Source organism: Erinaceus europaeus, chromosome 16, assembly GCF_950295315.1.
Source record: "Erinaceus europaeus chromosome 16, mEriEur2.1, whole genome shotgun sequence".
Taxonomy (NCBI): Eukaryota; Metazoa; Chordata; class Mammalia; order Eulipotyphla; family Erinaceidae; genus Erinaceus; species Erinaceus europaeus.
The window spans coordinates 22,954,943-22,969,002 of NC_080177.1; the positions used below are offsets into that span (position 1 = coordinate 22,954,943).

The window sequence follows — 14,060 nt, forward strand, 5'->3', positions numbered from 1 at the left end:
AGCAGGTCTGTAGGTATCTATCTTTCTCTCCCCCTCTCAGTCTTCCCCTCCTCTCTCCATTTCTCTCTGTCCTATCTAACAACAATGACATCAATAATAACAACAATAATAACCACAACAGCAATGAAAAACAACAAGGGCAATAAAAGGGAAAATAAATAAATAAATAAGTTTCTTTAAAAAACAAAAAAGAAAGGAAGTCTTTTGCAGACCCATTATGCTGTCTCCCCAGCCCCTGGAGTAATTTTTTTTTAAATCACTTTTTAAAAATTATTTATTTTATTTACTTATTTCCTTTTGTTGCCCTTGTTGTTTATCATTGTTGTTGTTGTTGTTGTTGTTGTTGGATAAGATAGAGAGAAATGGAAAGAGGAGGGGAAGACAGAGGGGGGAGAGAAAGATAGACACCTGCAGACCTGCTTCACCACTTGTGAAGCGACTCCCCTGCAGGTGGGGAGCCGGGGCTTGAACCGGGATCCTTATGCCGGCCGGTCCTTGTGTTTTGTGCCATGTGTGCTTAACCCACTGTGCTACCGCCTGACTCCCCCTGGAGTAATTTTTTTAAGTATGGGTTGTGAAAATTTTAATATTTGACCTTTGGAAGCCCGACTAGTTCATGAAGAGGGAAGAACATACTCTGTATTCTCCTGACTTCTCACCTGGTCCACTGGGAATGATGAATCATGGAGAATAGTTGCCTCTCTGTCCTTATCAGTTCCTCTGGGTGATGGGTGTCCTTGGGGGAATAGAATAACAATGGGAAATGCCTAAGTGAGCGAATGTAATGAGCAGACCCAGCAGTGGCACAGAGCTGCCAATATCTCCATGGCCAGGTTCAGCCTTGATCTGGAGGGGACATGGTCTTTGCAGGTGGATTTCTGAGTCTGGCCCTAGGACTCGCGCTTCACTGTTATTGTCTGCTGTCTTGTCTGAAGACGAAATTCCAGTCTCTACCATCTAGCATCTATCCAGGGGTTCAGATTTCTCCTTCAGGTGAGTCTGAGAGCCCAGTAGGTACTTCAGGAAAGGTTTGGGGAAGCTGAGAACTATTCTGTGGTCACCTGGCAGCCTAAATAGCCTAGCCTAGAGTTCAGAGGTCACTGTGTGTATTCATCTGCTCCAGTGATTCATCTATCCTCAGTGCACTCAGTATGTTAAGACAAGTGTCTGGGACTGGGCAGTGGCATACCCAGTTGAACATACACATTATAGTGCATAGGACCTGGGTTCAAGCCCCTATCCCCACCTGCAGGGGGTAGGAGGAAATTTCACTAACACTGAAACAATGATACAGTTGCCTTTCTTTCTTTTTCTCTATGCATGACTCTCCCATATGATGACCTGGGCCTTGAACTCAGGTCCCCAAATATAGTAAAATGTATACTCTACTGGCTGAGTTATCCTTTGGTCCCCAAATGGATATGATAGTGTGTGTGTGTGTGTGTGTGTGTGTGTGTGTGTGTGTGTGTGTGTGTTTAGATAGAGGCAGAGAGGATGAGAGGCAGAGGGAGAGTGAAAGAGACCATATCATTTCATTCAGTGTCATGTGGGCCAGGTACAATTTTGTTTTTGATGATATTATTTCCAATGAAAGAGAGCAAACTTTATTTATTCACTTTTGTTTAATTTTTTTCTTTATCAGAGGGATTGTTTATAGCCGACAGTAAAATACAGTAGTTGGTCCATGTGTAACATTTCTCAGTTTTCTGCATAAGACTCTAACCCAGCACCTAGGTCCTCCTCTGCTATCATGCTCCAGGACCACTGTTTTTTTTAATATTTCTTTTTTTTAATATTTATTCATTTATTCTCTTTTGTTGCCCTTGTTGTTTTATTGTTGTAGTTATTGATGTCATCATTGTTGGATAGGACAGAGATAAATGGAGAGAGGAGGGGAAGACAGAAAGATAGACACCTGCCACTGCTTGTGAAGTGACTCCCCTGCAGGTGGGGAGCCGGGGGCTCAAAACAGGAACCTTTTGCTGGTCCTTGGGCTTTGCGCCACATGCGCTTAATCCTCTGCGCTACCGCCCGACTCCCCAGGACCACTGTTTTAATCTACTCGATTTGTATTTAACTTGGCTTATTTTCCATGTTCTTTTTTTTTTTTTTTTTTTGCCTCCAGGGTTATCGCTGGGGCTTGGTGCCTGCACTACAAATCCACTGCTTCTGGAGGCTGTTTTCCCCTTTTGTTGCCCTTGTTTATCATTGTTTGTTGTTGTTATTATTGTTGTTGTTGGATAGGACAGAGAGAAATCGAGAGAGGAGAGGAAGACAGAGAGGGGGAGAGAAAGACAGACACCTGCAGACCTGCTTTACCACTTGTGAAGCGACGCCCCTGCAGGTGGGGAGCTGGGGGCTCGAACTGGGATCTTCATACTGGTCCATGTGTGCTTAACTTGCTGTGCTACCACCCAACCCCCTTCCATTTTTTTTTTATCTTAGAAAATTTCACTTTTCTTCAAACATTCTTTACTGAGGCAGTATTGGCTCACAAGCCTATGTGTTTTAGGGTAATCTCTTGCTGATATGGTTTCTAATATGTATATTTTTTCTAAATAAATTCACATTTTCATGAAGCCACAGAAGGGGACAAAGCTGGTGAGGTTCCTGCTCTCCAGAGTCACCCTTTATAGCAGGAGAACAGAGTACCATGCAGTAAGGGTATGTACAACACAATGTCCTTAGGGACAAACCTCATGAAGGGAATGAGGTTTTGTGGTGTGTGCAGGACTTTGCAGAATGTAGTATTTCGTTGACTGTTGGACCACCTACAATGTGTGTAATCCAATACATAGAAATAATTGTGGGATAAATAAGAGCTCAGGGCCTGACACGGATGATGCACGGAGGCAAGAGAAGGAGTGATCAGTGAGGCCTTTGATCTGGGTGAGACCTCAGCCTTCACGCTGGCCTCCTGTGCCCTCGGCCACCTACCTGCTCAGCTGGGCTCTTCGTTCATATTGATCTCCCTGAACCAACAGCAGCTGGTCCCTTTTGTTGTTGTTGCCAGAGTTTCACCGTTCCATTCTGACTTTTTTTCCCCTTTCTTTACTGGGGAATTAATGGTTTAAAATCAACAGTTTGTACATGTGTAACATTTCTCAATTCTTTTTTTTTTAATTTTTATTTATTTATTTATTTATTTTACCAGAGCACTGTTCAGCTCAGGTTTATGGTGATGCGGGACTGAATTTAGGACTTCAGAGCCTCAGGCATGAGAGTCTCTTTTGCATAATGGTGTCTACCTCCATCCCATTTCTCAATTTTCTACATATCAATGCAGCCCTCCTCTAGGTCCTCCTCTGCCATCATGCTCCAGGACTTGAACCCTCCTCCACCCCCCACCCCAGAGTAATTTTTTTTTTTAATTTCTTTATTGGGGGATTAATGTTTTATGTTTGACAGTAAATACAATAGTTTGTGCATAACATTTCTCTGTTTTCCACATAACAATACAACCCCCACTAGGTCCTCTGCCATCCTTTTTGGACCTGTACTCTCTCCCCCACCAGCCCAGAATCTTTTACTGTGGTGTAATACACTTTTTTTTTTTCAGGTGGAGAGGGAGAGAGGGAAAACACTGCAGCACCACGGTCCCCCAGTGTGGTGGGGGCCAGGCTCGGGACTCTTCCCCACGTGACTGGAGGAAGCTTTGCGGCTGTGGTGTCTTTCTCTCCCTTCCTCCCTCTCTCTGTCTCTATCTGAAAACACAGAGCGTTTCATCCAGAGCAGTGAAGCCTCTGAGACAACAACAAAGATTCTCAAAGGAGATGGTGTCATGATGCTGAAAGAGGGGGTGGAATGTGATGAAGTGAATGGGGAGAAAAATACCAAATAGGTCATCCGTTGGGTAAGGCTCCCAGCAGAGGGAATTAGTATGTATGAGGCTCTGAGCATTGAAATAAATTCAAAGTTTGGGAGATCCCTGGAGCAAGTGCAAGTTTGAGTGTAAAACTGGCAGTTCTCACCATGGATAACCATACTCTTCTAGAGACTATGGGATACTTACTGGCTTTATTCTACAGTCGGATAAAGCCGTGTGTGTGTGTGTGTGTGTGTGTGTGTGTGTGTGTGTGTGTGTGTGTGTGTAGGGGGGAATTAGCCAGGAATTTGGATGGTTGGTTATATAATATAGAAAGACCAGTGGCCAGAGGTGTATAAGTTGAGATATCTGGGAAGACAACAAGGAGCTGTGGATATGACTATGAGATCGGGGACAGAGAGTTGGTTAAACAAAGGAGACATTTGAAAGCAAGAAGGAAAATACCAGCCAGCTCTCACTGCCAGCGACTACTACTCATTAACTAACCGGAAGGAGCTGATTAAGGCTTCCACGTATGTGGATTGATTACAACTTCAGCCACTAAGGAGTGTGGATGCCCTCTCTCCACTGTTTTGAGATCATCCACATCTAGAACAGTTCAGTGGACTCTTCAAGCTCAAACTAGTAGATGTAGGTCCAACATAGTAAAAAAAAAAACCAAAAAACTATTACCTAGCTATCTGCCGTCTATCTAATCTTTCTCTCTTTTTCCCTCTTTCTCTAACTTTATCCACCCACTCCCATCCCCTTACCGGTTACTGCTAGGGCTCAATGTTGGTACAACGCCATTGTACCCAGGGGCCATTTTTTATTCTGTCAGTTTTTATTTTTCATTTTTTGGAGGGTGAGGGACAGAGAGAGAAAGAGGGGGAGAGAGGGAAAGGAGAGTCAGAGAGGAAAGGCACCTGGTGGGGGAGATAGCATAATGGTTATGCAAATAGACTTGGTGGGGGAGATAGCATAATGGTTATGCAAATAGACTTTATGCCGAAGGCTCTTAGTTTTCAGGTTCCATCCTCCATTCCACCATAAGTCAGAGTTGAGCACTGCTCCACTGCTTGTGAAATTTCCCCACATGGGTGGGGACCAGAGACTTGAACCCAGGTCCTTGTGCATGGTAATGTGTGTGCTCTACTGGGTGTGCCACTATCCAGCCCCCAAATTTGTTTTCTGTTTATAAAAAAATTTTATATTTCGTCTACCAAATCACCTTTAACAATTTCCCAAATTCTGTGTATTTGGATTTCCTTTTGGGAATAATGGGTTTAATCTCTTGTTCTTTTTTCTTTCTTTCTTTTGGTTTTAAAAATATTTAATTTAATTTATTATTTTAATGAGAAAGTGTAGATACAGAGAGAGAGAGAGACACCAGAACACTGCTCAGTTCTGGCTTATGGTGGGGCTGGGTGTGAACCTGGGACCTCAGAGCCTCAGGCTTGAAAGGCTTTTGCATAACCATTATGTTGTCTCCCCAGCCCTCTTGTTCATTTTTCATTGTTCATTGTTCTATATTTTTCTATATAATGGACCAGATAGCTTGAAATTGTGAAAATACCAGTCCTTCTCTTTTGGATAAATTGATTGCTGCTGCTTTGTTAGTTATCCTGGGCATCATTCTCTCTCTAGCTCACTCTGTTTAGCACATTGGCTTCTGTTTGAACCCATTTTTCTTTCTTTCTTTTTTTTTTTTTTCCTCCTCCAGGGTTATTGCTGGGCTCGGTGCCTGCACCATGAATCCACCGCTCCTGGAGGCCATTTTTCCCCCCTTTTGTTGCCCTTGTTGTAGCTTCGTTGTGGTTATTATTATTACCCTTGTTGACGCAATTCGTTGTTGGATAGGACAGAGAGAAATGGAGAGAGGAGGGGAAGACAGAGAAGGGGAGAGAAAGATAGACACCTGCAGACCTGCTTCACCGCCTGTGAAGCGACTCCCCTGCAAGTGGGGAGCTGGGGGCTCGAACCGGGATCCTTACGCCGGTCCCTGCGCTTTGCACCACATGCGCTTAACCCACTGCGCCACCGCCCGACCCCCTTGAACCCATTTTTCTAAAGCAAGTATCTTTCCAGGGTCTTTGTAGTAGCTGTTCTAATTGATGGCTCCCTTTGGGGATATGTTCTTCTAGAAAACCTCTTTATTCACACCTTCACTTTTGGTCACATCTTTACCAGTTTACTCAAACACCCAATAAAAATGAATACCCACACTCACTCTTTCTTCTTCTTCTTTTCTTTTTTAAAATCTTTATTTATTTGATAGCGACAGCCAGAAATTGAGAGGAAGGGGGAGAAAGAGAGAGAAGGAGACAGAGAGACACCTGCAGCACTGCTTTACCACTTGTGAAGATTTCCTCGCAGATGGGGACCAGGGGCTCAAACCTGGGTCCTTCTGCACTGTAACACGTGCACTCAACCAGGTGTGCCACCACCCTCTTCTTCTTCTCCCCTTCCTTTTTTATTTTAAACATAGTTATGGAGTATATGTTATGCCAGGAACCCAAGCTTCCTTTTAATATTTTATTTATTTTAATGAGTGAGATACAGAGAGAAAGAGAGGAGAAATACCAGAGTACTGTTCAGCTCTGATTTATAGTGGTGCTGAGGACTGAATCTGGAACCTGAGAGCCTCAGGCATGTAAATCTTTTGCATAACTATTATGCTGTTTCCCCCAACCCCCATTATTTCATTTATACATATATTCTTTCTTTTTTTCTTTTTTTCTTTTGCCTCCTTTCTTCTATTTCTTTTTAAAAAATTTTTATTTATTTATTTTCCCTTTTGTTGCCATTGTTGTCTTTTTATTGTTGTTGTAGTTATTATTGTTGTTATTGATGTCGTCGGTGTTGGCTAGGACAGAGAGAAATGGAAAGAGGAGGGGAAGACAGAGAGAGGGAGAGAAAGACAGATACCTGCAGACCTGCTTCACCGCCTGTGAAGCGACTCCCCTGCAGGTGGGGAGCCAGAGGCTGGAACTGGGATCCTTCTGCTGGTCCTTGAGCTTTGCGCCACGTGTACTTAACCCGCTGCGCTACCGCCGACTCCCCTTTCTTCCATTTCATTGGATATGACAGAGAAATTGAGAGAGGAGGGGGAGACAGAGAAAGACACCGGCAGACCTGTTTTGCTGCATGTGAAGCATCTTTCCTGGATGTGGGGAGCTGGGGGCTCAAACCTGGATCCTTGCATGGGTCCTTGTGCTTAGTACTATGTGTGCTTAACCAGGTGTACTGCAGCCTGCCCCCCCACCCCAGTTTTCTTTTTCTTCATAGCATCTGGCACCTCCTGATTTTTATGATTGAAACATTTTATATTGATTCAGCATAATTAACTGCATGGATTTTTTTTATTTTTTTATTTTTTTTATTTTAGGAGGGGTACAACTCCACACAATTCCCACCGCCCAATCTCCATATCCCACCCCTCCCCCGATAGCTTTCCCATTCTCTATCCCTCTGGGAGCATGGACCCAGGGTCATTGAGGGTTGCAGAAGGTAGAAGGTCTGGCTTCTGTAATTGCTTCCCCACTGAACATGGGCGTTGACTGGTCGGTCCATACTCCCAGTCTGCCTCTCTCTTTCCCTAGTAGGATGGGTCTCTGGGGAAGCTGAGCTCCAGGACACATTGGTGGTGTCTTCAATCCAGGGAAGTCTGGCCGGCATCCTGATGACACCTGGAACCTGGTGACTAAAAAGAGAGTTAACATACAAAGCCAAACAAATTGTTGAGCAATCATGGACCCAAAGCTTGGAAAAGTGGAGAGGAAGTATTAGGGAGGTACTCACTGCAAACTCTAGTATACTTCTGCTTTCTTACTTTGGTGCCATACTCCAAACTCAATTTCTGCTTTGCGTTTCTACTTTTTTTTTTTTTTACATGCATAACATTCCCCAGATTCCCATTTAGCAATACAACCCCCACTATTTCATTCATCATTTTTCATGGACCTGTATCCTCCCCACCCACCCACCCACCCCAGAGTCTTTTACTTTGGTGTAATACTCCAATTCCATTTCAGGTTCGACTTGTGTTTTCTTTTCTAATCTTGTTTTTCAACTTCTGCCTGAGAGTGAGATCATGGATTTTTAAGCACTGGGTATGCCTGTTGGATGGCCAGTACTCAATATATAGCTCCAAATACAGGTGCAGTCTTCACAGTGATGGCACAAGGAGTTTGGTGTAAGGTGTGGTGAGTCAGAGGTGATAGAGCTAAGTTTCACCTGAAACCAGCATCCTGAAACCTTATAATGGTATGAACCCCAGGGGCTGGGTGGTGGGCTAACCAGATTGAGCACACTTTACCTAAATGTGAAAGAATCCAGGTTTAAGCCCCCACTCCCCACCTGTGGTAGAAGGGGAGTGGTTGATGCTTTATAAGTGATGAAACAGGTCTGCGGGTGTTTCTTTTTTCGTCTTCCTCTTTATCTCCCCTCCCCTCTCAATGTCTCTCTGTCTTATCAAATAAAATGGAAAGAAAAAAAAAATGGCCACCAGGAGCAGTCACTGAGCCCTTGCAATAATACTGGTGGTAAAAAAGAAAAACAAAATTAAATAAACACACAAAAAACTAATGTTAAGTCAATGGAAAAGATGTATATAATGAGGCTGGGCAGTGACGTTCCCAGTCAGCCCACAGTTTACCATGTTTGAGGACCCTGCCGCAAGCCTTTGATTCCACTTGCAGTGGGGAAGAGTCATGAGTGCAGTGCTGCAAATGTTTCCATTCTCTCTGTCTCTTTCTCCCTTTCTATTCCTTTCAATTGCTCTCCATTTCTGTCAGAAAAAAAGGAGAGAAATGGCCACTGGGAACAGTGGGGTCATTGTGTGGACACTGAGCCCCAGCAATAACCCTGGTGTCAAAAAAGAAAAAGGAAAAAAAATAAAGTGTCTATAATGTGACATCTTGGGGAAAGCCTGAAGTGTGACAGAAATTCCCATTCAGAGATGTTATGGAGGTAGTCCTTTGGCATGAACAAGTTCTGCACAGATTTTACGGATATTAAATTTTGAATATAAAATTAATGCAAAATGTACATGAATATGCCACAAACATATTTATACATTTAAAACATGCAATATACATCCATATTTGTATACATCTTTTATATATATAATGAAAAATCTCAATTACTTTTTAAACAAACAAACAAACTGAATATTGTTTGTTTGTTTTTACCAGAGTACTGCTTAATTCTGGCTCATAGTGGTGTGAGGGGACTGAATTTGAGATCTCAGAATCTCAGGCATGAAAGTTGTTTTGCATAACCATTATGCTGTCTCCAAGCCCCCCCCCCATGTTTCTAAAACTCTTTTTAAAATTTATTTATTTATTTATTTTCCCTTTTGTTGCCCTTGCTGTTTAACATTGTTGTGGTTATTGATGTCGTTGTTGTTGGACAGAACAGAGAGAAATGGAGAGAGGAGGGGAAGACAGAGAGAGGGTGAGAAAGACAGACACCTGCAGACCTGCTTTACCTGCTTGTGAAGCGACTCCCCTGCAGGTGGAGAGCCGGGGGATCCTTAAGCCGGTCCTTGCGCTTTGTGCCACGTGCACTTAACCTGCTGTGCCACCGCCTGGCTCCCTGTTTCTAAAACTCTTTTGACAATAGTTATCATGTTTTTTATTCTCCAGTAGTCTTCTCCACCACATGGAACCAGGGAATGATACACAAATTTCAAACTTTCTTCTGCTGGGATTATCAGAAGACTTAGAACTACAGCCCCTCCTCTTTGGGCTTTTCCTCTCCATGTACCTGACCACAGTGTTTGGAAACCTGTTCATCATCCTGGCAGTCAGCTCCGACACCCAGCTCCACACCCCCATGTACTTCTTCCTGTCCAACCTGTCCTTGGTGGACATTGGGTTCACCTCCACCACCGTCCCCAAGATGCTGCAGAACATCCAGACCCAGAGCAAAGCCATAACCTACGCAGGATGCATCACCCAGAACTATTTTTTCATCCTCTTCGGAGAGCTGGACATCTGCTTCCTGGCTGTGATGGCCTATGACCGCTTTGTGGCCATCTGCCACCCCCTGCACTACCAGGCGACTATGCACCCCCGGCTCTGTGGACTCTTGGTTCTGCTATCATGGCTCATCAGCAGCCTGCATTCCCTGTTAGAGAGCTTACTGTTGCTGCGACTATCTTTCTGTAGGGTATTGGAAATCCCCCACTTTTTCTGTGAGCTTAATCAGATGGTCCAGCTAGCCTGTTCGGACACATTTCTCAATAACATGGTGATGTATTTTGGGACAGGGTTGCTTGGAGGTGGCCCCCTGGCTGCTATCCTCTACTCTTACTCTAAGATTGTCTCCTCCATACGTAAAATCTCGTCAGTTCAGGGCAAGTATAAAGCATTTTCCACCTGTGCATCTCACCTCTCTGTGGTCTCCTTGTTTTACTGTACAGTGCTAGGCGTGTATCTTAGCTCTGCTGTGACTCACAGCTCACGCTCCAGTGGGGTTGCCTCAGTGATGTACACTGTGGTCACCCCCATGCTGAACCCCTTCATCTACAGCCTCAGGAACAAAGACATCAAGAGGGCTCTGAAAAGGGTCCTGGGAATGACAGCTCTAAAGGGTCACTTGTCTGGAAACTGAAGAAGTGCCCATGATAGCGGATTCACAGTCCAGGAGCCAGAAGTTACTATTTGATCAGTTTGTGGAAGTAGTGCTTTCCTCTAATACTCGCTTCTTGGAATTTCCATTTTCTATACAATAAATAGCTTACTCTGTTGACTTTCTTCTTTGTTATGTAGATGTATTTTCCATCTCTCTCTGTTTCTCTCTTTCTGACAACGTGGTTCTTGTGTGGTGATGACAGAAACAGAAAAGATTACTGTCGAAGATTATGTGGTAGGAGGTAATGCCTAAGTGAGTAAAACTGAGAAAGGAACTGGAGTCATGAACAGGTTGCAGTACAATGAGAAGTTATCACGATGTTCCTCAACATCACAGAATTCAAATATTTGCATCTGTTTCTATGGGCGTTATTATAGCAGGTGTTTCTAGCTACCGTGCACTTACTTGAAACTCCTGTCACCCTCTACAGTGATATTCCATGGGCTTATGAAGGCTATGGGAAAATCCTTTGTATATAAGTTATTGGAAAATGACAAATCACTATGATTGAATACATGAAAACAGGTCCATTAGAAAAGCACAGTGTTAAAAGAAATAATTTCATAGTTTGCAAGAAATCTATGTCAAGTATTTAATATAGTAAAGACTAATCTTTATAAAGAGTTTCTCTTTTTTTATTGGGGAGCTAATGATTTACAATATCGTCTTTAACACATCGGCACAGCCTCTCATCTCCCCTTCACTGATATTTAGAAGACACAACAGAATCCCAATGGCCTTTCATCCTGGCCCTTCCTCTCCTTCCCCAGAGTCCTTTGCTTTGGTGCAATACATCACTTCCAGTATGAGTTTTTCTTGTTTCCCCTCTCCTGCCAAACACACTTTTAGTACAAAGACAGAGCCTGCAGAGATTTTTAAATCAGCCATAATAAAGCTGAGATTATAGGGTGAAGAATAAAAGAGGAAGTTACGGGACATATATTCAATGGCATACTATCCTGCAATTAAAAAAAGGGGGGGGGTCGGGCAGTAGTGTAGCGGATTAAGCGCACGTGGTGCAAAGCACAAGGACTGGCATAAGGATCCCGATTTGAGCCCCGGCTCCCCACCTGCAGGGGAGTTGCGTCACAGGCGGTGAAGCAGGTCTGCAGGTGTCTATCTTTCTCTCCCCCGTCTCCCCTTCTCTCTCCATTTCTCTCTGTCCTATCCAACAATGACATCATCAACAATAATAATAACCACAACAAGGCTAAAACAACTAGGGCAACAAAAGGGGAAAAAATGGCCTCCAGGAGCAGTGGATTCATGGTGCAGGCACCTAGCCCTAGCAATAACCCTGGAGGCAAAAAAAAAAAAAAAAAGAAAAAGAAAAAAAAAAAGAAAATGACATTATGTTCTTTGGGACAGACTGGATGGAATTGTAGGCAATTATTTTATTTTTTAAAGTTTCTTTCTTGGGAGATTAATGTTTTATAGTTGACTGTAAATACAATAATTTGTACATACATAACATTTCTCAGTTTTCCACATAAAGAGGCAATTATTTAGTGAAGTAAGTAAGGAGGTGAAATGTTCAGTGAAGTAATCAAGGAGATAAAAGATAATTAGCAGATGGTTTCATTCATATGTAGAATATAGAGAACTGGAACACATGAACTTGCAAAAGAAAAAGTGGTCTCGAAGATTTTTGTGAAAACTGTGGTGGTTAAAGGTTGGGCGGGCAGGCACAGAACATTGGTGGTGAGTGCAGTTTAAACTATACCCACCCCATAATCTTTTTTTTTCTTTATTGAAGGGAGTAATGGTTTACAATTGACAGTAAAATACAGTCCCCATAATCTTATAAACCATTATTAAATCATTCATAAAAATAAGTAGTAAGAAAAAGAAAAAAAAAGAGAAGTTAAGTAGGGGGCCCAATGATGGCACACAAGGTAGAGCACACACATTGCATGTGCAAGGATGAAACTTCTTTCCTCTTTCTCTCCTTCTCTCTCTCTCTCTTTCTTTCCTTCTTTCTATCTTTCTTTCTTTTTGCCTTCATAGTAATCACTGAGACTCAGTGTGTGTGCACTATGAACGCACCGCTCCCGGAAGGCATTTTTCTCCACTTTCTTGTATAGGACAGAGAGAAGTTGAGAGAGGAGGGGGAGGTGAGGAGGGAGGGAGAAAGACAGACATCTTCAGACTTGCTTCTGAGCCTGTGGAGCCACACCCTTGCAGGTGGGTGATGCAAGGATGCAAGTTCAAGCCCTCAGTCCCACCTGCAGAGGAAGAGCTCAGTGAGTGGTGAAGCAGTGCTTCAGTTCTCTGTCTTGCTCTCTCTAGCCTCCTTTCCACTCCATATCTCTGTCTCTATAAACAAAAGAAAAGGAAAAAGCAGAAAAGCAAAGAAATATATATATATGTATATATATATAGTTACAGGGAGTGATAGATTCATAATGCAGGTACTGACCACCAGTGTTAATAATAATAATAGAAGGTTTATGAGGAGTTTTACAGTTAATGGAAGAAGGTAAACAGGTCATAGTGAATGGAGAGGTTATGCGGAGAATGGACAGCATCAACTTTATTTATTTCATTTTTTTCTCTCTGTGATTTTTTATTAGTGGTTTGAAATTTATTTACAAAATTATAGGACAATAATAATTATAATATAATTCCACACTGTTCCTACCACCAGAGTTCTGTGTCTCCAGTCTCTCCATTGGAAACTGCAGTTCTCCCAAGGTCACAGATACTGGTAGGCTATTATTTATTTTTAAAGATTTTAAAAAAGATATTTACTTATTCCCTTTTGTTGCCCTTGTTGTTTTATTGTTGTAGTTATTATTGTTGTTGTTCTTGATGTCGTCGTTGTTGGATAGGACAGAGAGAAATGGAGAGAGGAGGGGAAGACAGAGAGGGGGAGAGAAAGAGAGACACCTGCAGACCTGTTTCACTGCTTGTGAAGTGACTCCCCTGCAGGTGGGAGCTTGAGCCGGAATCCTTACGCCATCCTTGTGCTTTGCGCCACCTGTGCTTAACCCATTGCGCTACCGCCCGACTCCTGGTAGACTATTCTTTCTTTCTTTCTTTCTTTCTTTCTTTCTTTCTTTCTTTCTTTCTTTCTTTCTCTCTCTCTCTCTCTCTTTCTTTCTTTCTTTTCTTTTTTTTAAGAGAGAGCCATAGCATCACTCTGGTACATGGAGTGCTGGGGATCAAACTTGGGACTTTATGCTAGCAGGTCAATATATTTTATGCACTGTACCATTATCAGCATTGCATCATAGGGAAAATTTTTAAAAAGGAAAAAAGAAATAATTTTCTTTCTTTTTAAAAAAGATTTTTAAAATATTTATTTATTTCCTTTTTGTTGCCCTTGTTTTTATTATTGTTGTAGTTGTTGTTGTTGTTGACATCGTTATTGGATAGGACAGAGAGAAATGGAGAGAGGAGGGGAAGACAGAGTGGGGAGAGAAAGAGAGACACTTGCAGATCTGCTTCACCGCTTGTGAAGTGACTTCCCTGCAGGTGGGGAGCCGGGGACTCGAACCAGAATCCTCATCCTTGCGCTTTGTCCACGTGCACTTAACCCGCTGCTCTACCGCCCGACTTCCAGAAATAATTTTCTTGAGAAAGTATTGTGTTGTTGGAAACGTCAGGATACATT

The 14,060-nt window shown here is 42.8% G+C and overlaps 1 protein-coding gene across 2 annotated transcripts; it reads left to right on the top strand.

The window, feature by feature from the left end:
- Positions 1-9,445: 9,445 nt before the first annotated feature.
- Positions 9,446-13,579, top strand: LOC103115897 (olfactory receptor 7A17-like). 2 transcript variants are annotated; one of them, XM_007525754.2, is made up of 2 exons: positions 9,470-10,374; positions 13,555-13,579. In XM_007525754.2, the coding sequence occupies exons 1-2, from the start codon at positions 9,470-9,472 to the stop codon at positions 13,577-13,579; spliced, it is 930 nt and encodes a 309-aa protein (XP_007525816.2). The 2 variants fall into 2 exon arrangements, with proteins under 2 accessions (XP_060030725.1, XP_007525816.2); XM_060174742.1 differs by lacking the exon at positions 13,555-13,579 and having other exon boundaries at positions 9,446-10,423.
- Positions 13,580-14,060: the final 481 nt, after the last annotated feature.

What these genes read in the sequence shown, in the direction of transcription:
- LOC103115897 (XM_060174742.1), top strand. Translation starts at nt 9,470, where the DNA reads ATGGAACCAGGGAATGATACACAAATTTCAAACTTTCTTCTGCTGGGA.